General features: G+C 36.9%; 1 protein-coding gene across 3 annotated transcripts in view; it reads left to right on the top strand.

Annotated features, from left to right (window-relative positions):
* The window catches only part of LOC135195496 (uncharacterized), a 153,838-nt gene that overhangs the window by 115,825 nt on the left and 10,550 nt on the right, over positions 1 to 27,463 (top strand). For all 3 annotated transcript variants that reach the window (XM_064221713.1, XM_064221714.1, XM_064221716.1), the window contains 4 exons: positions 21,444 to 21,635; positions 22,263 to 22,421; positions 23,548 to 23,873; positions 25,159 to 25,267. In XM_064221713.1, the coding sequence (XP_064077783.1) occupies positions 21,444 to 21,635; positions 22,263 to 22,421; positions 23,548 to 23,873; positions 25,159 to 25,267 (786 nt within the window). The remainder of the gene's footprint in view (positions 1 to 21,443; positions 21,636 to 22,262; positions 22,422 to 23,547; positions 23,874 to 25,158; positions 25,268 to 27,463) is intronic.

Below are 27,463 nucleotides of genomic sequence, written 5' to 3' on the forward strand. Positions count from 1 at the left end.
CGCTGATCAACGTCGAAGGGGAAATTGCCATTGAAAAAGTTAGCGCCCTCATGCGGCTTTAGCGGGAAAAACTTTCGAACTGTAAATTGGCGGGAAAACGGTTTAGCCTCATTCCGTTCTTGCTCCGATGGGCGAAGGTGGTTAGGTGGGTAGGGGGGTTGCTTTCCCCCACCCTCCCCTAAAAAACAGGATTTCACACAAATATATATATATAATATATATATATATATATATAATATATATATATATATTATATATACACACACACACACACACACACACACACAAAGACGTTTTTAGTATTTGTAACCAGAGCATCGACTTCATATCGAGTTCCTGCAGCTCCAAATTTCTATATTGAGTGTATTTCTCTTGTCACTTCAGATAGCAACTTTTTAATGCCATAAAAGACACGATAGACATCTGTACGAATTCATAACAAACTCCCGCAGACGAAGGGCTGCATAAACTTTGCTTTTACCGAATCGTCGATAAGAACTTATAGTCTCATCGCGACTGACGTATTTAACAAAAGACACGACCGTTACGTGGTGTCGCGTATGTTCTGATATATCAAGCGGTGGTTAGTCTTATTTAACTTTTACCTTTTGCCCGTTGCACCTTTGATAAAAGGTTGTTGTAGAAATGACAGACGTGACGCCTCCAGGAATCCTGCCATCCTTTTTGTTCGGAGTGTCAGCCGAAATCGCTGTTGTCTTGAACGTAGGCCTAGGCCTATATGTATAATTTTTTTCTATATTCTATTTCTGCTCTTCCATTTGTATACGTGTTTGTGCTACGTATGCATAATTATACTAATCCATTATTTATTAATTTTGGATGAGTGAGTGCAGGATTAGTACTAGTTATCGATACTCTGTTTATCGTGTGTATTGTTTATCCACTTCATACCATAGTCTCATCTTCTTAACGGCTAAACAAAAAGCTAAAATTAGTATGAAAAAGCATTAAACCCTAACATTCCATTACACCCTGTACCTTGGAATGTGTGTGTGTGTTAGAGAGAGAGAGAAAGAGAGAGAGAGAGAGCCTGTTAAAATAGATGCACATCCGGCGTATGAGGGATTGGCTCAGAATACAATAGTCTCACCCTACCGCAAACCAAAAATGGCCGCCAATGACATTAGCATGCGTTTCAAAAGAGGGACTTGGTGGGATTATGTTAATAGTAACGAGGTGCGAGGATTTTACTGCACCGTCCTTTTGTCTTTCTTTGCCGTTTCTTTGTGTCTCTCTCTTTGCCGCGTCTTTGTGTGTGTTGTTAGGCGTGAAAATACGGAATTAGAGGGAAAATGACTGCTTTTAGCCAGTTCGTCAACTAGGCCTAGGGAGAGATGAGCGCTGATTTGCATACGCTCTGCATATGAAACAAACAAATAAATGAGATGACGGAGGGTAATGTTTTTGTTTGTTTGTGATTTTTTTTTCCTTTTTCTGTCGGTTTATTAGTGATCAGATACACTTTAATCGTTTTCATTGTGCCCATGTAATTTATTCTTTTAATTGCAATTATGTTGTTTATGTTGATCAAGAAACGGAATTTGAAATTTAGTTTACTTCATTTTTTTGGATAAATCATTGTGGGTGTAGTAAACATTTGTTATGACAAGTACATGCGTTAAGATAAATGTATTTATTTTAAATATATTCTATGATACATTCCATTAAGATAAATGTATTTATTTTAAATATATTTTTTATGATGCATTGAATTAACATAAATGTATTTATTTTAGATATATTTTTAAGATACATTGCATTAAGATAAATGCATTTATTATATTTTAAATATATATTATTTGCGATGCATTGATTCTGATAAATGAACTGATTACGATCATTATGTATGTCGAGTTATTTTCATGCCGTCGTTAACTAATATAGATGGATATTTCGATTCAAATCTTCAAATCTAACTTTTATTTGTTTTTGCGAATTTTTTTTTACCATTACAAAGGCCGAGGGGGGCGGGGAGACTTTTACCCTTAAGTAGCTCAGTCTTAGAGGAAATGAAAAACAGAAAACGAGGATGAGAATGAAGAATTATATGTATATAAAAAAAACAAAAAAGAAAATGGGAAAAAAAGTTAGGTTTCTGACTCCTGAGGACAGCTTAAACTCTCTCCTCAAGGTTTTAGAATCTTGGGAGCTCGCATTATTATTATAATATTATTATAATGATATGCAGGAGTCCACCAATGAAATGAATGGACACATCACAGATGCCCGCGTGACGTCATCACGTCGAGACGGAGAGAGAGAGAGAGAGAGAGAGAGAGAGATCCCGTAGGGGGTGGGCGCGGCTAGTGCCGTCAGAGAGAGAGAGAGAGAGTAGAGGCAGACAGACAGACAGAGACAGTGAGACAGAGTGAGCAAGAGATTCCGTAGGGGGGTTGCCTAGCACCGTTATAGTGCACCACACGCGCTGCGCACTGTAGACATGACTTAAAAAAACGCTCTTTGCAGCGTCCTTTCGGCTCTTAGCTGCAACTACTTTCATTCTTTTTACTGTACCTCCGTTCATATTCCCTCTCTTCCATCTTACTTTCCGTAACTCTCTCCTAACAACTGTTTCACACTGCAGCTGCTTTGAGGTTTTCCTCCTGTTACACCTTTCAAACCTTTTACTCTCAGTTTCCCTTTCAGCGCTGAATGACCTCATAGATCCCAGCGATTGGCCTTCAGCCTAAATTGTATGTATTCTATTCTTTTCACCAGAGAGAGAGAGAGAGAGAGAGAGAGAGAGAGAGAGAGAGAGAGAGAGAGAGAGAGAGAGAGAACAATTCATCGGAATAAGAATAGACAATTGGAATTCTTTTTATTTATTTATTTATTTATAAATATATACGTATATTTACTTGTCTATTTATTTATTTATGAATATATATATTTACTTATCTATTTATTTATGTATTTATATATATTTACTTATTTATTTATATTTTTTATTTATTTCAGTTTATTTAGTGGATTTTTTTATTAATTCAATTATTTTCTATTTATTTCATATTTAATTTTTTATTTAGGTGTCGTTCTTGAGAAGGTAAATTTTATTTTGACATCAAAAGAATGAAACAATTGTAGTAGAGAACTATTATTAATATCATCATTATAACAACAATTATAATATTTACAATGCCAATCTGTCTCATTACAACCGAATATCCCCTACTCGCATCTACCAAAAATAAATAAATAAATAAGTAAATAAACAAATAAAAAACAAAGAAAGAGAAAGTGGATGACAGTGTGACCTTGACCTAGACGAAGACAATGGTAAAGAATATCTGTCTCGCCATTTTAAAGAAAAGGAAAGTGCAGAGGATCCATTTGGGAGGAGATATTGGTCACCATCCAGCAGACACTTTGGTAGCTGGGCAGTTTCGTTGCTTCTAGAATATGCTATAGTTCTGATTGGAAGCTGTGTCGACTAAAGGTGCCGGCTGGAAAAAAAAAAAAAAAATAGCGGCTAAAAAAATTTAGCGGCTTAAAAAATGTAGCGGCTAAAAAAAGTTGTAGCTAAGAAATAATATAGCGGATTAAAAAAAAATAACGGCTAGAAAAATGTAGCGTCTAAAAAAGATTCAGCGGCTAAAAAAAAAACGGCTGTAAACAATGTAGCGGCTAAAAAAATGTAGCAGCTAAAAAATAAAATGAAAAAGCAAATCTAATACAGTAGGAATGAGAGGGAAGGATGTAGGCGGTTACAGGGACAAAAAATACAGGCGGATACAGGGACAGAATTGCAAGATTTCCTCAAATACAGTCAGTGGGAAATCGGTTCTTATCTTCGTACCGATGCTCACACGATGTAGGTTCTGGATTCAGTCAACGGGAAAATCGTTCTTCGCACAGAATCGCATACTATAAAATATGCCTTAAAGTTTCTTGAAAGTAATTACAGGTGGATACAGGGACAGGACTGTGAGATTCTTTCTAGATACAGTCGGTGGTAAAATGGTTTTCTATTTTCTACAGGTCCTGGCACTATGAAGTTTGTGATTACGTGCTTGAAAATAGATACGGAATTGCAATAATCTTTCTAGATACAGTCAGAGGGAAAAAATGGGTCTCCTTTGTACAGGTTCCTGGACGATAAAGTTTGCCATAGATTTTCTTGACGGTTAGGTGACTTAGGTCGAGGTTAGTGAGTAATTTACTACAAAAAGGTTAAATAAATGTATTTTAGAATAATCAGAGGTAAGCAAGAATTGATAAAGGCTAACAACTCGAAAATGCAGCTTCTGTGGAATAAGGAACGTACAATTCAGAACAAAGAGAAGCAACGGAAAGATGACGATATCGAATGACTAACAATAAACTTAAATACACGAGATCAGGTTCATGTGTTAAGACGGAATACGGTAATATTCAAGGAGAACTGGAACAAGGATGAACAGTAGGAAGACAGAGAGAGCTTAAGTAAAATAAATAATAAAAAAAAAGTGAATTTCACAATATTTTTCCATTTTATAGTAAAAGCTAAACAGATAGCTGCAGGTATAGCTGATTCACTTAAGGTAGATTCTTGTTGAGCCCTATTCCTACGAGACGTTTGTTTGGCGGCCTCTGATTGGCTGGTGAGCCGCTCTGGAGGTTTAGGCGCTCGATCAGCGTCTCGCATTTTCGTCTGCAGCTTTGAACACTGGCAATATCTTTTTATTTCTTCATTTATCTCACGTTTTGCACAAGATAGGAAAGTTTCGGTTATACAAAACGACTCGGTTTTAATTGTACAACTAAATCATGATTACCTGAAAGGAATTACAACGAGCAAAAGTGAAGAGGGGAACATTTAATTCTTTTTACTTGTTTTTACTTATCACCGGATTTTGCATCATTCACGCAATCAAGATGGTGTAAAATTTTGTTTTCATACAATAAATTCCCCTTGAAAATGCTGGTGCTTTCAGATTTTAGATTTGTGTGATATGAGAAGAGAAAATGAAGAATCTGTCTTATGTTGCGGATCATCCATCTGGATTCTGGGAAGACTTTTACATACACTCGCTTACCTGGCACAGGGGACACCACCTGGGATTCGGATCAGTGAAGCTTTTGCTTTCGTCACTCACCACTCTTTCTCTTTCTCTCTCGCTTTTTCAGTCTCATTTGTCGAAGATTTGTGTTTTACTATCAAAATTAAATAGACAATTAAAACTTCTTGAGAAAAATATTAAGAAATTACGATTATTTTTCAACTATGGCTAAATTTAACATAAAAAATCCATGTATATTGGGAAAAGAATCAAATAGTTATGGCTAGTGACTGTAGCGTTATCAATTTCACTTCAGAACTTTGCCCATCAATTCCATTTTTGCGGTGCTAGACTCTGAAAGAGCGCAAAGCACTTGAAATGATACAACACAAAGTACAGCCTAGTGTTCCGTATAAACATATAAATATATATAATATATATATATATATATATATATAATATATATATATTATATATATATATATATATATATATATATAAATAAGACACTGACCGACTGCCTATATATACCTCCTGGTATACCAGCCAATCAGAGGCCGCCAAATAAACGTCTCATAGGCATAGAGCTCTTTACCCAAGAATCTGACTTAGGTGAATCAGCTATAGTTTGTTCTTCTCCCATTATCTACGTGAAAACCTCCACAAAAAGGCAGAAATTTAAAAATAAACACAAAGCGCCTCAGTGGCGTGATCGGTATGGTCTTGACCTGCCACCTCGGTGGCCGCGAGTTCGATTCTCGGGCATCCCATTGAGGGGTTAGAGATTGTGTATTTCTGGTGATAAAGTTCACTCTCGACGTGGTTCGGAATTCACGTAAAGCCGTTGGTCCCGTTGCTGAATAACCACTGGTTCCATGCAACGTAAAAACACCAGACAAACAAACGCAGTTTTGACTATTTAAGTTTGACAGTTCTTTGCGACACAATCATGCTGGAACAGTTCTCTTTGCACAAGCTTCCACATTGATGAGAGCTGAGCAAGCTGTTGTAAGCTTTCTCTACTTTCTTTATACGTTTTGATGTTTATCGTGAGAATTCCACTCTTCATTGGATTCTTCATAATATATCGAGATATTAAAGCCGCCAAAATTTCTCGATTTTTATCTATTAAATTATAAAAACCGGCGACACATCGAGTATCTAGAGAAAGCCTTGACTGTACATCAAAATAATAGATTACTCATTCCGTGTTTAACTATGAATTCGCTTGGTGAAGTTCATAAATATATATAGAGTGAGAGAGAGACAGACAGACAGACAGAGAACATTAAGGTACAAACGTCGTTTAATATCCAATTCGCTTTACATTGGAAATAATATGTTGAATATATCTATATAGATGTAAACCGAAGGGGAATTTTTTTAGTTGATAAGAACTTCGTCGTCTCGTGGGATCGAACTGCTGAACGTCGTGAGTTCTCGTGTTTATATATATATATATATATATATATATATATATATATATTATATATATATATATATATTTTTGACATAGAGGGAATTGGATATTAAACGACATTTGTAAGTTAATGCTTGTATAAGAATCTCGGTGATGTGATACAAAGTTCATTCATGTATGTATATATACGTGTGTATTATGTATGTTTATACATAATACACACTCGTTAAGGGATCATTATTTGCCAACCGAACTCCGTTTTACATCCCCCCAAAAGCAGGCTTGACTATAAACAGAGACACAACACAAGCACTGGCAGTAAAACTGGTTTTTACAACGGAGCTGATCACCTTCAAATTGCTAAGCTAAAAAACTTAGTTGCTTGTAGAAAGAATTTGGCTCTTTGTGATGTACACTGCTGAGTGGATGTTGGCATGGCATTTTATGCACACACACCCATTGCTTTATTATATATATAAAGTATATATATATATATATATATATAATATATATATATAGGTATAGGCGAAAAGAAATCATTTTTTCTCTCTATAAGGTTAAAGGTGACAGAGGCGCCCATAAGAAGTATAGAGGGATAATACCGCTTTTAGTATACCACATGTGGCGTATAGTAGGATTTGATAGAGAAAGCGAGTAAGATGACAGAAGGGTTGATATTGGAAGAGCAGTGTGGGTTTAGACAAGAAGTGTATAGGTCAACATATTATAGAATAGTTGACTATTCCGTGTGAAGGATGGATCATTATATGGTACAGAATTCAAGTTATTGAAATAAATCTAAAGTTTTACGATGGAAGTGAAGCGTGTTTTAGCTATATGTAAGTGGGAGAGCGACTGGTTTGATACTTAAGTTGGTCTGAGACTAAAGCTTGTTAAATCTCAGTGGTTGTTCGATATCTTTATAGCTGGAGAGATGATGGATGAAGCCACGGAAATCTAATCAGTTGACTCTTGCAAAGTCAAAATGACTTACCGCTATTTAGATCATTTTAAGATCACCATCTTACAATAATATATTAGAAAATACTGCTCTTCTATAAGACAGGAACACCATGTCCCCAAATTCATTTTGGAGCCTACAACTTAATATCATTATTCCAACAAGACCCACTGTTTAAAAAAAGTTTGAATGGAATGTGAGAGAGTAGTAGGCGAAGGTCACATTCACGAGAATGGGGTTCCCAGAGAGAAAGAGAGAGAGAGAGAAGTAAAAACGACCTGGTACCAGCCAGAGTAATCCTCAGCTGAGGTTCCAGATGCGTTTGCAGTTTTACGAGTCAAGGTTGACTCATTGTGTTGCTTATCCTGATCGAGATAATGAGATTAAATTTTCTTCCATTTTCGCGAGAGGAAATTGTGATTAGTGTTGTTGTTGTTGTTGTTATAGCTTGTTAAACTGTTATTAGCACGCAGTGGATTATAATGATTGATTATTATAATTGGTATAGTAATGAGAATTCTGTTGAATTATTGTTGATACGTTACTATTAGTTTGTGTGAATTGCCATATCATTGTCGTCTTATTAAGAGTTTGAACTATTATAATTGTTATCATTTTAATTGTTTTTATGAATTTAAGCCTCATCGTATTAAAGAAACGCATTATTTTATTATTATTATTATTATTATTATTATTATTTTATTTATTATTATTATTATTATTTATTATTATTATTCTTATTATTATTATCAGGCAAAAGTCAATTCAAAAACAAATCCACTTTTGGGGGGGGAATAAAAAAAAAAGAACCTTCCCTTATAACACGTAACGAAAAATATAAAAAAAAAAAAACAAAGCACAATCATCATAAACAAATAAATTTAAACCCAACAAAATAAAACAAATGACAGGCATTAAGTAATCGGACCCGATAACTGAGGTTCAAGAGACGATACACAATCGGGGACGAGTATCAGATGGCCCACAGAAATCTTGACAGACAGAGTGAAAGTGGGCTGAAGGTGAGAGAGAGAGAGAGAGAGAGAGAGAGAGAGAGAGAGAGACAGCCATGTGATCCCGAGGTACACGTAGGTGGATGCCCAGGTGCGCGCGAGCGCTCTTGTAGTATGTATGTATATATCTATATACACATATATTATATATATATATATATATATATATATATATATATATATATATATATATATTATATAAGTAGTAATAATAATGCAGTTTTCTTTAATACAATGGGGCTTTAAATTTATAATAATAATTAACAACAACAACAACAACAACAATAATAATAATAATCAAGTAATAAGTATAATAATAATAATAATAATAATAATAATAATAATACTAATAATTTAATAATATTGCGTTTTAATGCATCAGAGTTCAAATTCCTAATAAGACGGAAATGCTATAGCAATTTATACAAAACTAACAACAGTAACATATCAACAATAATTCAACAGAATTCTCATCAATATACCAGTTATAATGATCACTCATTATAATCCGCTGCGTGCTAATAACAATATATATATATATATATATATATATACATATATATATATATATATCGTTTATACATATACGTATATATATATATATATATATATATATATATATAGAATATATATATATATATACTATAATGTTAGCAGGGTTCATACATACATGTTCATAAACTTACGAAAATTATGAATGATGGAGCCGAGTCATTCAACTCAGAATCATATGAGAGAGAGAGAGAGAGAGAGAGAGAGAGTTTTGCGATCTTATTTGTATGTAACTTGTACTCTTGCACCGTATGCATACGTACAGACAAACGTATGCGTGTGGACGCGTGTGTGCGTGCGTACGCCTGTCTGTATGCATGTTGTAAATGTATGCGCACGATACAAGAATATGAATTACATAAAGAATCTCTCTCTCTCTCTCTCTCTCTCTCTCTCTCTCTCTCTCTCATGCTTCTCAGTGACGAAGTAGTAGGTTCAATCATTCATATTCGCTAATTCACACTTTCTTACGCATATGAATATGTATGTACGAAGGCTGGGTAGTATTGCCATCGCGAGATCAATGTATATACCTTGCGTCGCGTGATCCATTTTGAGTATTCTTTACCTTGGCACTTTGAACTTGAAAGTGAACCGCTTCTTTGTGGTTATTTGTTCGTCGTCTGTATTTTAATCAAATGAGGCGACTTGGCATCAGCTGTTTGAGTTTGCTTGAGGCTGTATGTCGCCTGTTCTGTTTTATTCATTAGGAGAGATTGCGGTTTGCGGATACGAGCTAAATCTTGTTTGATTTTTTTTATAGTATAACAATTAGGACTTTTCGCTGCTGTTTCTCCTGATTAATCTGGAAAGAGAGAGAGAGAGAGAACTATAATTTCAAGCTCTGCGAGTTATCGAGAGAGAGATATATATATATAGAGAGAGAGAGAGAACTATAATTTCAAGCTCTGCGAGTTATCGAGAGAGAGAATATAGAGAGAGAGAGAGAGAGAGAGAGAGAGAACTATAATTTCAAGCTCTACATTCGTCATCATTAATGTCATCCAAAACCATCACCACCACAATCGTAATCATTAACGTTGATAGAGTGATTTTCAACAAACCATTCCACCGCCCCCCCCCCCCCCCCCAACAAACACATCCCCCTCCGCGCATGCGCGAGAGCAGCCAATTCGAAACCGATTTACCCTCCGACCGACTTCCGACCAGTGTTGCCAACTGTAAGGTAATTGCCCTACGCGTAGGGTATTATGGGCGAAATCTTAAGACAGCAGGGCAATATTTTCAAGTGTTGGGTAATTGTAACAAGGTAGGTTTAAATCAATATGGTCTTAGTATTCATGATATTGCACATAAACATAATCTAAAGATTTATTTATTATCATAGCCACAGAATGTTGGGTCACTTTCAGTTATGTAGGGTAATTTCTCGTCTCCTGTAGCAGGTGTCAGGTTAGAGGGGTTGGCATCACTGCTTCCGACTTCATTATTAAAGAGGGTATTCCAGAGGGGAGTCATTATCTCCGGCGCGCCGTTTTCGAATGTGGAAAAGGAGTCCACAAATTCAATTACGGAAAGGCATTAAACCCGATGGGAAAACCGCCGTTCTTTACCTGGCTGCCGATTCGAAAAGTTGAGTCTCGCGGTTCGGAGATTTTCGGAGGATTTTTATTCACATAATTCAAAATATTTGGAAAGAATGCTTTCCTAACTTAATTGAACTGAAGATAAGGTTAGTATAACTTTCATAGGATAAGTTATTAGTTATTACTTAATTGAGCTCAAGATAAGTTTACTTTTCATAATATGATTTCTTCCTCAATTGAGCTTAAGATAAGTTTACCTTTCATATGTGATTTCTTACTTAATTGAGTTCAAAATAAGCTTAAAAGATTCTTCATTGTGTGATTTCTTAATTGAGCTGAAGAGGAGTTTAACATAGCTTTCATATTGTAATTTCTTAATTAGTTTACCTTTCATGATATGATTTCTTACTTAATTGAGCTCAAGATGAGTTTACCAGACCTTTCATAATGTGATTTCTAACTGAATATAGCTCAATATTATAAGTTACGTATCATAATGTGATTTGTTGCTCACTTGAGCTTAAGATGAGATGAGTTTAACAAACCTTTCATGAGGTCATTCCTTACTTAACTGAACCCTGATATCAAGACAGGTTTAACATACCTTTCATAGTGTGATTCCTTATTTAAAGATGCTCGAAATGAGTTTAACACACCTTTCATACCGTAATCAAGACCAACCCCAATTAGGAACACGTCAAAACACCTGGCATTCAAACGATTCGCGCGAGGAGCATGTCATTATAGCATTTGGAGCCGTTCCTAAGGCAAATCCCGACTTCTACTACTACTACTACTGCAGTTACGCCTTAGATCAGGTTCCGTATCACATGACTCATTGAGTCTGGCTTATTAACATTGCCGATTACAATAAACAGGTGAAGACTGGAACATTCCCACCCGTAGTTAATACAAGCAGCGCATGTACGGACTAGCCAGCGCGTGGTCATATCAAAGTGAGGAGAAAGAGAGAGAGAGAGAGAGAAATAATCTGTTGTAGTTGTTAGTACGAAATGGCATTTACAATTATTTGCTGACGTGAAATTTCTTCCTAGTTTTTTTTTAAAAAGATTTATGTAAAATGATTGGTCGCGTCGTTATATGAAGTAGGAGTGAATTATTAGTTTTACTTTTGGTTATATTTAGAAGTATAATTTATATTATAGGAAAGTATTCACTTTAAATAATTTTGTTTAAGATTTTATGTTGCTTATTCTATCATTTCAGAACTTTATTCCTTGTGGCGTTCTTAGTGTCTGTTTAATTACTGTAATTAATTACTCTATATAATACAACGTAGTTATATGAGACTGAGTACTGGCTGTAGAATACATAATGCATAATTAGCTTTCAGCCAAAGTACGGCCCCGTCTGTCTATCATTTCCTGTACTTAATCACTCTAATCCGTAGGGGGTTAGTGCCGTCAGTGCACCTCATTCGGTGCACTGTAGGTATCACTGAAGGGTCTTTGTAGCGTCCCTTCGCCCCCTAGTTTCAACCCTTTCCATTCCTTTTACTGTACCTCCATTCATATTACCTTTCTTCCATCTTGCTAGCCACCCTCTCCTAACGATTGTTTCGTAGTGCAAATGCTATGAGGTTTTCCTCGGTTACCCCTTAGTAACCTTCTCATTTTCCCTTCCAGCGCTGAATGACCTCGTAGGTCCCAGCGCTTGGCCTTTGGCCCAACTCTGCATTCCATTCCATAATTACTGCAAACACTTCATGTCCTTTTTCATGCTGGAAAAAGTCGGGTAGCAACAAGAATGTCTCCCAAATATCAGAGGAACCTCAAGGACTCAACTAAGTTATGTGGGTATTCTCTTAACTTGATCGTTACCTATTGTTAGGGATTAATAAAGATGCAGGCGCATGCGCAGGAATGCGCCATTGTCTTTTCGCTCTCGATTGGACAAAAAGTGGTAAGCGGTATGAACCCGGTATGTATCCATCCACCCCTTGTATCCACCTACGCGTCATCTCCGAGATGCTACGGTAGATTACATCAACCGTCCATCTCAAGATGGAATAACATATTCCATCTTGGTCCATCTGATGTCTAGGCCAGTCCCTTACGACGCTCCTGATAGGCTGTTGATAAGCCAATCACAGAGCGGGAAATTCTCAGTCTCTCGAGAGAGTTCACATGGGTAGGATCTATGTTCCACCTCTCCTTTCAAAAGTATCCCTCAGGAGAGAGAGAGACTGAGAGTCTCCAGCCCTGTCATTGGCTTATCTACAGCTAATCAGGAGCGTCGGGAGGGACCGTCATATTCATCAGATGCACGGTTGATGTGAATCTACTATAGATACATCTCGGGAATTTGCTATCGGATTAATACCGTGGCAAGCCTGGTTGGGGCCATGGAAATACAGGGTTGCCATTTATTGACGGACTAAATCAGGGTGTCCCTACGCACAGATAAATTCTTTCGATATTTTCGTTGTAAGTCGTCTGGTGGTGATGCTACATGCACTTGCAATAAACAATGTCAGTTGAAACTTACTTACATGAGGCATGATCGATAATGTTTATGATAGGGACACAGACTAAAATATGTATGAAAAATCATTCACTTTCATTTTGTGAATCTCTCTCTCTCTCTCTCTCTCTCTCTCTCTCTCTCTCTCTCTCTCTCTCTCTCTCTCTGTTTGGGTATTTTCGTTGCAAATATATTCCTTGGATAAAATACTCCTATCTCGAATATTATTAAATAAAATAGCAGTTTCGAACGTTTTAACATTTCATGTTTATTTATGAAAACATCAAATTATATACGACTCATGATGGTCAGTTAGTCAGCATAAGCCAAACCGCTTATTTATTCATGATCAGCTCTGCAGACCTAATGCTTCTTGGAACAGCTTGCAATATTTCATTGTTCCTGTTATCATCAAGTTTGCCTTATGTGATATCTTGTAGCCTGTACGTATTCAGATCTACCATGAAGATATACCTGTAGAAGGTAGATATTTCTTTGTCTAGAATTTACTTCGTTCTGTGAGATATACGTTGCAGTAAACCAAACCATATTTTAAAGGTCTCTCTCTCTCTCTCTCTCTCTCTCTCCTCTCTCTCTCTCTCTCTATATATATATATATATATATATATATATATATATATATGTATATATATATATATATACTATATATATATAAATTAATAATCATTTATATTTTTTGTAGACCAAAACCGGCAAGGAACTCATAAATCTTAAAAAAAAAAAAAAGAAAAAAAAAAATGGGTTTCAAAAAAACTGGTTTCCGCCTAATGGCTTGGGATTCTACCGCCTCCTCTCTCTCTCTCTCTCTCTCTCTCCTTTCCCGTAACCGTTTCGAAAGACGGTCCACTACCGGTCTACACATACCCACACCCCACCCCGGGCCAGAGAACCGGTCCAGCTGACTTTGAACGCACTCGTGAAACCGGATCGGGGCGGTTATGTCGTGTGAATTCGGCAAGAAGAATGGACCTGAGTAGTGAGTACGGTTGTGGAGTAAATGAAGACAGGATTTCGTTCACATGGCTCTGTTGTTTTGCACGTGAGTCGCCTAATGACTGACTGACAGCTTCTGTTGGCGGTGTTGTTTCGTACGTGTATGCTTACCTGTTTGGTTGACTTTGTTATTGAATGGATTGAAAGTTCCTCAGGCTTTCGAGAGTATTAATTTTATTTTGCAGAATTGCAATGTAAAGTAATAATCTTCATTTCATCATCTGGAAGGTCATTTGTGTCCTATGAAATGTAGCGTGGGATCTATGAAGCTCTCTGTAGTATGGCTCATGTATTGTTATACATGTTCTTTGTTTTATATATATATATATATATATATATATATATATATATATATAATATATATATATATATATATATATATATATGGGTCCATGTATAGTTTGACATGTTCTGTATGTAATATACATATATATATTGTGTGTGAATCCTAATTTACTAAGCAACAGATAAATCTTCTTTGTCGGTTAGTCCAACTGTAGTTAGGTCGGCAACAGAGTATCATTCTGAGAAACTTGTTGAGAACGGGATGGTTAAGCTCTGGGGAGACACCATTTCTACGGTAAATAGCACGTGTTCTTGTTCCACTTGAAATTAAACCTGCCTTGCAAGAAGGCATAGAATTATTATCTGACATTTTATCTTATAAAATGAGAACGACAAACATAAATCTAGCGTTGATTTCATTTGATTCTGTCGAAAGATCGTAGAAGTAAAGTGGCGCCGATTACGTCCAAGTAAGTAACGTTTATGAGTTACGAATTCCTCTGAAATATCTTGAACGTCTTCTTCCTCTTAATCGTGCCCTTATTGCAAAATAAATAAATAAATGAAAAAAAAAACTTCCTGGGTATAATCTTTACAGTGGCCATTAATTTTCGTACACTAGAAAAAAAAAAGACCAGGAAAACAAGAGAAAAAAAACAAAAATTCAAAATGAGCATTTTTTTAAAATGCAGGTTACACCTGTCGACAGTTATCTTGTGGTGTGTGTGTGTGTTTTTTTTTTTTTTTTTTTTTTGGTTTTTTTTTTTTTTTTTTTTGGGGGGGAGCGGGGGTTGGGTGTTGGCTTCGGTTGATACTGGAATGCACAGGTTATATTCTATCTTTTTTTACTGGTTTAACAAGTTTCCTGACAACCATTATATATGTAGCATCTTGCCTCAGAAATAAACAGCATAAAATAGTCTATTTGGCAACCAATTGAGGTTTCGTTTGGTTGCCAACATGTACGACTTATATTTACTGCTGACAATAAAAAAAAAAAACCTCCGCCAAGTCTTTCTGAGAAGAAAAAATAAAAAATACAACGGAAAAATATAAACCTTTCTGTAGGATTCACAAAAGTCTCGCTGTAAGCTGCAGAGAGAGCGGGAATCCCCGCAGAAAAAGCTTGTTACAGCTGTGCAAGCTGCCAGCTTTACGAAGAACCTCAAGGGCTGTAAGAAGAAAAAAAATAAAAATAAAAAAGAAAGCTGACATAAGGCCAGCTTAACAGAGCAAAAGCAACAATAGCTATAGCTGAACTTGACCACAACAGTAAAACAAGATTGTGCGTTCCGTGTACTGATGAATTTATATATTCTCTCTCTCTCTCTCTCTCTCTCTCTCTCTCTCTCTCTCTGCCCATTTATTCGATGATTAGTTAGTTCTTCGCTGGACGAGTGGTTTTCGCGCTCAGCTGCCATTCCGGTGGTCCGAAGTTCGAATGCCGGCTCGGCCAACGCGGAATCAGAGGAATTTATTTCTGGTGATAGAAATTCATTTCTCGATATAGTGTGGTTCGGTTCCCCCAATAAACTGTAGGTCCCGTTGCTAGGTGACCAATTGGTTCCTAGCCACGTAAAAATATCTCATTCTTCGGGCCAGCCCTAGGAGAGCTGTTAATCAGCTCAGTGGTCTGGTAAAAACTAAGATATACTTAACTGTTTTGGGCAACCGAAATTCTACGCGACATTCCCGTAAGTTTCAAGTATTGACTCTTCGAAGAAATTGTTTCTGAAGGTGCTGTTCCTCTGAGCTCCAACTATATCGTTCGAATTTGACAGCTGACAGTGTAAGGCCAATAAAAGACGTGTTCTCTATGACTTGACATTTGCGCAAGTGTTCACTCTCGGAGAATTCATCTGTTAATTGCATCTATTTGGTTATGCTCTTTTATCTGTTTTTTTCTTTTCTACACATATTCTCCATAGTCTTTCTTAAAAAGTTTATGGATTGTTCTGGAATTAAGCAAAATTGTCAAGTGTTGGTCTGCTGAGCTGATTCACATCAGCCGTGCATTTGATGCTTAGGCCAGTCCCTTACGACGCTCCTGATTGGCTGTTGATAAGCCAATCACAGGGCTGGAAACTCCCAGTCTCTCTCGAGAGTTCACACTATGGACAGGATGTATATTCCACCTCTCCTGGGGAATACTTTTGAAAGACGTACCCCTCAGGATAGATGGAACATAGATCCTACCCATGTGAACTCTCGAGAGAGACTGAGAATTTCCAGCCCTGTCATTGGGTTATCAACAGCCAATCAGGAGCGTCGTAAGGGACTGGTCTAGACATCAAATACATAGTAAAACCAGAGCAGAAAGTAGGCAGTTGGAGTTAGTCGACTGTTGTGGGGCGCATCAAAGGGTCAGAAAAGTCATGATGGGTCAAAAGGATATATATATATATATATATATATATATATATATATATATATATATATATATATATATATATATCCTTGAAACCACGGTAGGAAGGTAAGTGAAAAACAGGGAACCGGAACAAGTACGCTCGTAGTATATATTTAACATTTTCTAATATGAACTGAAAAATGTAGAAATGTACTGCGAAAGTACTTGTTCCAAGTCCCTGTTTCTATCGTGGATTTAAGGATATTCTGGAGTACCTGTTTCATTCGGGCTACACTGCATATACATACATATATATATATATATATATATAATATATATATATATATAATATATATATATATATATATAAATGAAAGGAGCCCATAAAAAACACCAAAATATAGAGAGAAAAGTACTATATTTCAGAGACTGCTGTCTCTCTCTTCAGTATACACCTGAAGAGAGCGACAGCAGTCTCTGAAATATAGTATTTTTCTCTCTATATTTTGGCGTTCTATGGGCTCCTTTTACTAGATAAAATTATGTTGTAACAGAACTTTTTACCAGTCCATATATATGATATGTATGTATATATATATATATATATAATATATATATATATATATATATTATATATATATTGTGTGTGTGTGTGTTTGCATGCATATCCACGAATTCCTATTTTTGAAATTCTTAAAGAAAATAAAAAAAAAAAAAATAAAACGTTGTGATTTGGAGAAGTCTGGTCGGGTCCCCACACTGTTCCTGTCTGCTAAGTCGATGGTCTGCTTTAGAAAACCGGTAATCCCTCCTAATTGCTTTGTTTAGAGACGTTTTCCTTTGTTGCCGAGTCTCTCTCTCTCTCTCTCTCTCTCTCTCTCTCTCTCTCTCTCTTAACACTGCGATTATCATTTGTATAAGACGTGTAGACTCAATCTTTTTTGATTAAATGATAAAGCCGTCCTTTAAACATTGAGTTTCTCGGTGTTAATTGAGTTTTGAAACATTTTTTTTTGTATTATACTGAATAGAAGAATATATATATATATATATATATATATATATATATATATTATATATATATATATATATATATATATATATATATACTATATATACACTATGGAGAGAGAGAGAGAGACCCACGAAATGAAAATGGAAAGTGTGGAGTAATCCTCGACCTTTTGTAGTTTTAATTCCCACCGCAAAGCATGTGGAATTTATAGCGCCAAATCCTCGTCACGCCAATGTTTTATTTCTATTTCGCACTGCCTTGGTATAACATTTAAATAAAAGTCTTATTCGAACGTACACGTCTCTCTCTCTCTCTCTCTCACGTACACATATATATGCCTATATATATATATATATATATATATATATATATATATATATATATATATATATATATATATATATATATATATATATATACATATATTTAGCAAGTGCAAACAAAACATGAATGAAACCATAGCCTCCTCAGTGACGGTAAAGAGGTAGAGATAATAAAAAAAGAATGTAAATCGAAATACGATTTACAAAACACCCACCCGTTGGGCCAAGTATGAATGGAGCCCACTGGCCTTCCAATGCGGTTTTTTTTTTTTTTTTTTTTTTCTTAACACGATAATTGTTTTTTTCCGAAGGCAATTTTAAAGTCCCCCCTCCCGACCATTACCCGTTTTCGTTTGGACGCGAAGAAAAACGCACACATATTACATACACTATTGTTGTTGTTGTGTGAAACATGACAACGTAATGGAACTTTTAAACGCCGAACGCAGTGAGTGGCTTTGTTGCCTGCATACCAGGGAATACATGCTAAGACACTGAACTTCATGTGATTTTGATTTACATTCCCGAAATATCATCTCTCTCTTTATCTCAGTGATGATATATATATATATATATATATTATTATATATATATATATATATATATAATCGTAATGTATATATTTTTTTATTGTCTAACTGTTCCTTCTAACTGTGGATGGCTTCAGATCATGATATCATAAGTCACTGCCAAATTCATACCTAAGCTAATGTTTCACGGATGAACCCCTTGTGCACCAAGCTTCCACATCAGGCTCTTCCACACCTGAACAGGAAGCTCATCAGTAGCACGTCAAACCTGCTGGTACGCAATGGGCCTTTCTCAAAGATATTTTCTTGCGTATGATCTTTCGCTTCTTGGGTATTTAGTTTATATAATATATATATATATATATATATATATATATATATATATATATATATAATATATATATCTTTCACTCTATATGTCCAGCATTTTCTTGGTCTTTCTCTCCTTTCTCCGAAAACTTTCGAATTACACACTTTTCACGAAACTTTCAACTTGCAATCTCTCCACGTGACAGAACCATCTTGAAATGCCAACATTCTTATCACTTGTCTGTCTCCGCATTTCTCACCCCTTCAATGCTTTTATCACTCATACTTTACAAGCAGTTCATCTCAGCAGCTTCAGCATTTATTCTTCCACATGTATTTATCGTCCACACTTCACTGCCATATAGAAGCGTTGGCTCAACGTCTCCTTCATAAATGCCTAGTTGTACATCCTTCAACAAGTCTGTTAGTCGGCTCTTCCCTCATTCTACCATCAATTGTTGTAGTTACTTCCAAGCAACTATACCGATCAACATTCATTGTTCACATTTCATTTTTCTCCTCTTCCAAAAACTTTCACACTCTTTCGCCAGTATCTGCAATTTCTCATCACTATCGCCCTTCAAACCTGTATCATTTGCGAACATCAACCCATCCAGAATCTGGAACAAAGACGAATTCATTAGCCTGGACTCTGGAAGTAAGATTTCCTGGGATTGCTCTTAATATCTGTCTCTTTGTCTATCAGGACAGCCAATGACAGCTCGCGTCTCTTGCAATCTTTCTTCAATTTGTTATCGCGTCCTCATTTAGGGTTTATTGGCCAAATCTCTCTCTCTCTCTCTCTCTCTCTCTCTCTCTCGTCTCCTGGAGAATTATCTGATTCCTCTCTCTCTCTCTCTCTTCTCCTGGAAAATTATCTGCGCTCTCTCTCGTCCTCCTAGAATTATCTGCTTCTCTCTCTCTCTCTCTCTCTCTCTCTCTCATTCTCCTGAGAATTATCTGCTCTCTCTCTCTCTCTCTCTCTCTCTCTCTCTCTCTCTCTCTCTCTCTCTCTCTCCTTCTCCTGGAGAATTATCTGCTTCTCTCTCTCTCTCTCTCTCTCTCTCTCTCTCTCTCTCTCTCTCTTCTCCTGGAGAATTATCTGCTTCTCTCTCTCCTCTCTCTCATCTCTCTCTTCTTCCTGTTGAATTAATTATCTGCTCTCTCTCTCTCTCTCTCTCTCTCTCTCTCTCTCTCTCTCTCTCTCTCTCTCTTCTCCTTGAGAATTATCTGCTCTCTCTCTCTCTCTCTCTCTCTCTCTCTCTCTCTCATCTAGAGAATTATCTGCGTAGTTATTAGCTGGCTGTCTTTGGCTGTAGTACGAATGAATGAGCCAGACAGAGAGACAGACAGACAGACAGACAGACAGAGAGGGAGGGAGGGGATAGGGAGGGAGGGAGGAGAGAGAGAGAGAGAGGGAAAACAGACGTGATTATTGCTTCGTCAAAATCCATTCCATCATCATAAATAAAACAAGCAAAAAACGCGCCGAAGAAATAAGTTTTATGTGCATCGTATAATGCTCTATGAGCCGAGGCCCATGAAGCTTTCAGCCGCGGCCCGGTGGTAGGCTGTCCTATAGCGTTGCCAGACGCACGATCATGGCTAACTTTAAGCTTAAATAAAATAAAAACTACTGAGTCTGATGAGTGGAGGATGGATGATCAACATACCAATTTGCAGCACTCTAGCCTCGGTAGTTTTTAAGATCTGAGGGCGGACAGACAAAATGCCATCTCAGTAGTTTCCCTTTAGAGAAAACTGAAAACGGGAGAGCCTCCACGAGGTAATCCTCTCTCTCTCTCTCTCTCTCTCTCTCTCTCTCTCTCTCTCTCTCTCATTATTCGTTTTTTAATCCAATTCTGTCAGAGAGCCCTCAATAATCGATGCCATCTTTTTCATCGACGGGCAATTAGAACTTGGTCCGCAAATTACTTTTGCGAATTTTAAGTGAAACTTGTAGGGATTAGGGGGTTGGGGGGGGGGTCGGGGGTGGCATTTTATCCAATATTTTTTCACTCTCTTTTTCTTAAATTCCACTTCTTACAGGGCAAATTCCTCTGCTAAATTAGGTCCCAAAACCGCTGGTAGAGAAGACTGTCACATATGATTTAGTCTCCCACTAAAAAGAGAACCACAATTTATTTTCATCCTCCCGGACGCTAATGCTCTGCGAAGTCAGGTTTTATGGCCATTAGAGTTAGTCGCTGACTTTTTATATATTCGATTCTTTGTGAATTTTCTTAAGTCATTTCATGAAGTTTCTCATCCTAAATATAGTACTAGGGTTTTCCAGTAGTCATATTGCTATGGAACTACGAGGAAACAAAGGGGAAAGTAAATAACAAATAAATAAATAAATTTATTAATTCATTAATATATGTAGAATAAGATAAATAGCAAATAATTAAATGCAATGAGTTAATAAATAAGTAAATAAAGCTTGAAAATTGCATAATGAGTAACCACCTCGACAGGCTGACTGAGTCGTATGGTTCCCCAAACCTGACGGCAATGTGGGAGATTACAAGTAGTGAAAACGTAAGCTAGTAGAGAATACCAAAGCTGGAAATGACTTTCACCCATAGCCCCTTTATAAATACACAAACTAAAGTAACCTTCCTTTTCTTCTGCTTCCAGGAACCAGCCTGGAAATCCAGAACCTGAAGCTGATCGGCGGGAAGGGCGAGTACATCGAGATGGGTACCGCCGCCCAGTACACCCTGAGCTGCACGTACCGCTCTGGGTACGACGAGCCCGTGGCATTCGTGACCTGGTACCTCTACGGCAGGAAGGTGTACGAGTGGACCACTGCCACTGATGACATCTCCGGTAAGTGGAGGCTTTGGAAGTGAATGCCTTTGGTGAAAAGCGGTTTGTGAGGTGTTCGCAGATCCGGTGACTATAGGTCTAAGGATTTTGCGATTTTTGTATTGTGCTTGTTTTTATTCGTGCTTCATCTGATGATTTGGTTATGAAAGCGCTGTTCTAATGCTTTTGACAGAATTAACATCTTGCACCTATATCGTGCTTATGGAAACACTTTACACACACACACACAATAGGCCTATGCCATGCAATTCGTCTTGCTCGCAGCACATCTACGCTTCCTATGTAAATTGACCAATCTTTTTCAACCCCCTCTTTCACTCCCTCATTATATTTATTATTATTATTATTATTATTATTATTATTATTATTATTATTATTATTATTATTTGCTTATTTATTTATATATTTCTGTAGCGTATCGAAACACCTTACACGCACACTCTTCTGCACTCTTGTACTTCTTATATACCTAGACTTATCTTTTTCAACTCCTCTTTGATTCCCTCATTATTATTATTATTATTATTATTATTATTATTATTATTATTATTATTATTATTACTTCAGCCTTATGACCACTGGCCAGTGGCGGGAAGATAAATCTAAATCTAATTATTATTTCCGCAGTGTTTGGCGTTCTCCTGAGCCGAGTGGACCCGTCACCAGACAAAGAACCGGGGAGCCTGCACTTCACCAAGCCAGACTATCTTTTGGCGGGAAACTACACTTGCCAAGTCTCCTCTTCCCAAGGGTCGGTTCAGAAGACGTACTTTTTGCACGTTGTTGGTAAGTGGAACTAAAGGACGATTTACTGAGAGTTAATAAGATTTTCCAGTTCAGGGTCTCCTGGGTTGGAATTTAGCGAAAGACAGAAACTCGGCAGATCAAACAGTAGGCTGGCTGAATAAGATTTGGTAAATCAGATGCAGCAGACTGGAATTGCACACGAAAGTAAGATTATAGACTCTAGTACGATCTGTATCGCTGTACGGACACGAATCGTGAAACTATATCTTAAAGATGATGTAGATTTAAGGAGAAATCTCCAAGAAGAATACGAAGTCAGGTAGCAGGTTAGCTAGACTCATACAACTGCTGGGAGATAAGTGAATGATAGTGACATCTCGGTTCCTGAGGGAACCAGAAGAGTTAACAGACCTAGACCTATCTGATTTAAACTTACGTCAAGTGGCGTTGGAGACGATGATGGTGTTGATAGTGTTACAAGTTACAAGGATTAGGATGTCTCAAAGACTTGTTAGTCCATCCGAGGAGACAGCGTGTGCTCACTTATCTCTAGGAGCAGCTTTTACTGTTCATTCACAGCGTCCTAATGACGTGTATGATGAAGACGATGATTTTACAATGAACTCGGGGCCTATCTGAGTCTAGAAAGTCTCAAGTAATTTCTCCAGACTTGAAGTGACTGACATTACAGGGTGTGTATATATATATATATATATTAATATCCATATATATATATATATATTATATATGTGTGTGTGTGTGTGTGTGTGTGTGTGTGTGTGTGTGTGTGTGTGTGCGTGTGTGTGTGTGTGTGTGTGTGTATTCAGTGTGTTATGTCATTCCTTTTAGGGTATCAGTAATGGACATTAAGTTAATTTATGATACAAACAAGTGACTATCCCCTTCAGCTATTGTTTATATATGAAATAATTTGTAACTGCTGAGTAGTGAATCTCTAATCTCTTTTTTTAAGGTCTTTGGTCTTTTCATGGGACTCATCGGATAATACTTCTCTTTCGTGTCATGTCCTTGACTTCATCAATTCACTCATACTTCTCAGTATCTCGTCTAACCCCCATCATTGTAGTAAAACTTCTCCTGAGTCCCTAACCTAACCCTCATCATCGTAGTAGTAATGCTTCTCACTCACTCACCTTCCCCGCAGACGTATCCCCGATTCCCTTCGAGACCAGCGTGCAGATCCTGAAGGACGTGGAGGAGGCAGCGGCCGCAGAGGAAAACAAATACATCACCTACGACGTGGACAGCCCCACTTCGACGGATATGCCCCCCGAGATCTCCTTCGAGGACAGCCAGTGCACCTTAGTCTGGAGCTTCAAGAGCCCCGCCATCTTCCCCAAGCCGAACGTGACCTGCGGTTACTATTCGTTTAACCACGACGAGGTCGTCGAGTACCTCCCCGCGGGGCTCACCATGCATAAGTTCATGAACGGGTCGTGGCAGGCCTATTTCCAGGGCACCAAAGTCCAGGTAGGTGGGTCAATGAGTGAGTGAGCGAGTGAGTGGGTGGAGGAAAAGTGTCTGTTACTCTAGATCACTAGTCTTCAAACTTTTTGAGGTCATGTCCTACTTTAGATATCTCCAAATACCCAATGGCCCACTACTTCAGATTTAGAATAGGAATTGACAAGTTCAAAATACAACATATAGTTCAAGCGCCTCAGTGGCGTGGTCGGTACGGTGTTGGCGTGGCCGCGAGTTCGATTCTCACTGAGGGGTGAGAGATGTGTATTTCTGGTGATAGAAGTTCACTCTCGACGTGGTTCGGAAGTCACGTAAAGCCGTTGGTCCCGTTGCTGAATAATCACTGGTTCCATGCAACGTAAAAACACCATACAAACAAAACAAACAACATATAGTTCTTGGAACTGGAATTTTATTACATATTACTACCATAAATTAAAAATATATGATTTCATAAATTCAATAGAAAAAATGCTCAGAATCTTTTCATGACCATTTTTATGATCTAAAAATTAACTAGTGAACAATTACTGGGATAGGATGAGAAAAAGAAAATATATTGTATTTCCATATTTTTTACATATACTGTTTATTTGTAATTATAGGTACGGATAAAAGAAACTACTTTTATTTTTATATATTGTTTATTTAACTTGAAATTCTACATTTTTTCTTGTCTGTGGCCCACCTGATAATCAAGCCATGGCCCACAGTTTGAAGACCACTACTTGGTTTCTAAAGTAACAGAGACACTTTTCGCACAGTTCACGATCATCAAAGAATCTTCTTAAGTTTAGAAGTGTCTTTGATGATCGTAAGTTGTGCTTTGGTTAAGTGCATATAATTGACGTGATAAAAGTTTTGCGTCTTATTCCTGATATCCATCGTTATTCGAAATTACAAGTTTTACTTCTATTGATGTGGATACTGTTGTGTATCCAATTACTTTTTTTGCTAGTCGTGGTTAATAAAAAGTAGAATAAAACGATGCTTTTATAGTTAATAAAAAGTTTATTTCTTCCGTGGTAAGAGAAAAACAAAGTTAATTATTATCATCCATCAGTTATGCAGTACATTTGTAACTACGTACATGACAAAATTTCCATGATTCAATAACAGATCTCAATATTATACGTATGACAAATGTAATGAAAGAACTTTTAGTAATACATTTCAAAGGATACTCGAAAAAACATTGCTTCTGCAGACCCCAGCAAGAACTCCAGGGAGCATCACTGCTCATGGCAGGCACGCAAGTCATGCCATCCTAAAAACACCCTCTTTTCGACAGGTGATGAACATCCCAGTGGACCACCGCCTCGGCTGCAGCATCAAGATCCCGGGGACATCCTACAGGGAGGTCATCATGTCTGAGGACGACTTCAGCGTAGACCACTTGAGTAAGCAAAATCTGTCTTTCGTAGTATAATACTAATACTGATTTTCTGGTGATAGAAGTTCACTCTCGACGTGGTTCGGAAGTCACGTCAAGCCGTTGGTCCCGTTGCTGAATAACCACTGGTTCCATGCAACGTAAAAACACCATACAAACAAAACTAATACTAATTATTATTTTTTTAAGATATGAACCCTATTTATATGGAACAGGCCCCTAGGTAATCATTGACTTGAAATTCAAGCTTCCAAAGAATTTGGTGTTCTCTTGAGAGAAGTTACAGAAGGTGAAAGGAAACACAGAAAATAAATATTATTATTAAAAAAAGCTAAATGACAAAATTAGTAAATATACAAAAAAGAATGCAGATGAATGAGGTTCTGACTGCACGGCATCCTCAGGGAAACTGTTCCACAGTCCGTTCCAGGTGTGCGGTGAAAAGACCACCTGGAACGGAGAATTTCGACGGTGAGGCAAATTTACTGCATATTGGTGCTACTGTTCAGCAAATCTGGTCGCTCTCGACAGGAAAAGAGGATCAAGGAGTAGCTGTGATAGCGACAGTTCTCTGTTAAAATACAGCTAATGAAAAAGTGACAAACAAAAGACTATTCCTTGGTGATCTGAATCATGGCTGCTCATGTAAGAAAGCAGAGACCTACCACCACGAACTGCTTTGACCTTTGAGAGAGATAAATCTCCGGCATAAGCAGCAGGCATCCACACCGAAGAACAGTATTCTAGTAGATGAAGGATTTCATTTTTATCATAAATGTATGAAATCTTACGTATAATACCTAATTGACCAGCGGCATTCGCTGACACTTTCATAAGGTTGTTTCCGGTCACGAGCGAAGGTGCGAAAGTCTTTCCGGTGACTGAGACAGGTCGAGCGAGGACTCTGTGTGGTTGTGGTCATGGTCTAGATTCCGTGGTTGTGTTGAGGGTTCGACTCTGACATGTCCTCGCTCTGTTGCGTCTGGACTGAATGAATTGGACAAGAGGTGAAAGGCAATTTGGTGCTTTAGGCAATGTCCCCGCTGTTTGTTTTATTTCTTTTATTATTTTTGCAGTTTTTATTATTTTCCTTAAAATAAACGCTGTGAAAACAATCGAAAGAGACCATTAACTTACTCTGGCTAAGAGCAGAAGCTTGGTGAAATTCAGTGCTACGGCGAAGAGTACATAAAGAATCCCTGCTGGCACAGGGCTTTCGTGATTTAAAAACAACAGTGTTGGTACAGAATAATACTATTTTCTCAAATCTCAGAGAACAAATTCTCCAAGGAAAAATACTTGAACAGAAATTGGTATTGTTCTTGGTTTGGGTTTTTTTTTTTTTTTTTTTTTTCACCGATTGGTCGAATATTTCGATATTTTTTCGAACTATTATATCGTAGTTTTTGTATTTATTTATTTTTCTTTAGCAAAAGAGAGGTGCGTTCTTCCGTCTGTGTAACAAAAAAAAAAAAAAAAAAAAAAACTTATTGGGACACCGTTAGGAAATTGGTGTTTTCAAAAAGATAAAAAAACAAAAAATAAAATCCCTACTTTCAACTCAGAAGAATTGTGTATGTATATATATATATATATATATATATATATATATATATATATATATATATATATATATATATATATATATATATATATATATATATATATATATATATTATATTATTCTAGGCACAATTTTTCACGGATACAACATTCATTGAATAGAATGGCTTTCTCACTGTTAACCAGCTTTTTTGAAATTGCTTCATATTTTCTAATTATTTTCTTTACTTCATTGTTCAGGTTACTAATGGACACATAATGGGGTTCTTCCATTTACTCCAGTATTTTTACACGCGACAGCTGTTTCGTCAACCTATACGTATTGACGTTTTCAAGCGTACTGATACAAATATGTTGTTGTTGTTTAAGATTAAGCTGGCTTTATGCCAGCACGAGCTCTTGCTCATAGAGCAGCCCGTAGTTACAAATATGAGCCTACATGCGTTTTGTGACGTCATGAGGACGGAAAGGTAGTACAATTGCCAGATACCTAGTTTTAAGTATTTACAAAAGACTATAGTGAAACATAAAATAAGACAAATAAATAAATAAAATATGTAACAACAGAAATTAAATAAAAAGTTGAAAGTAAGTTATTATATACATTATACATAAATATATATTAATTACATATATGTTT

This window comes from Macrobrachium nipponense, chromosome 16 (genome assembly GCF_015104395.2).
Source record: "Macrobrachium nipponense isolate FS-2020 chromosome 16, ASM1510439v2, whole genome shotgun sequence".
NCBI classification, from domain to species: Eukaryota; Metazoa; Arthropoda; class Malacostraca; order Decapoda; family Palaemonidae; genus Macrobrachium; species Macrobrachium nipponense.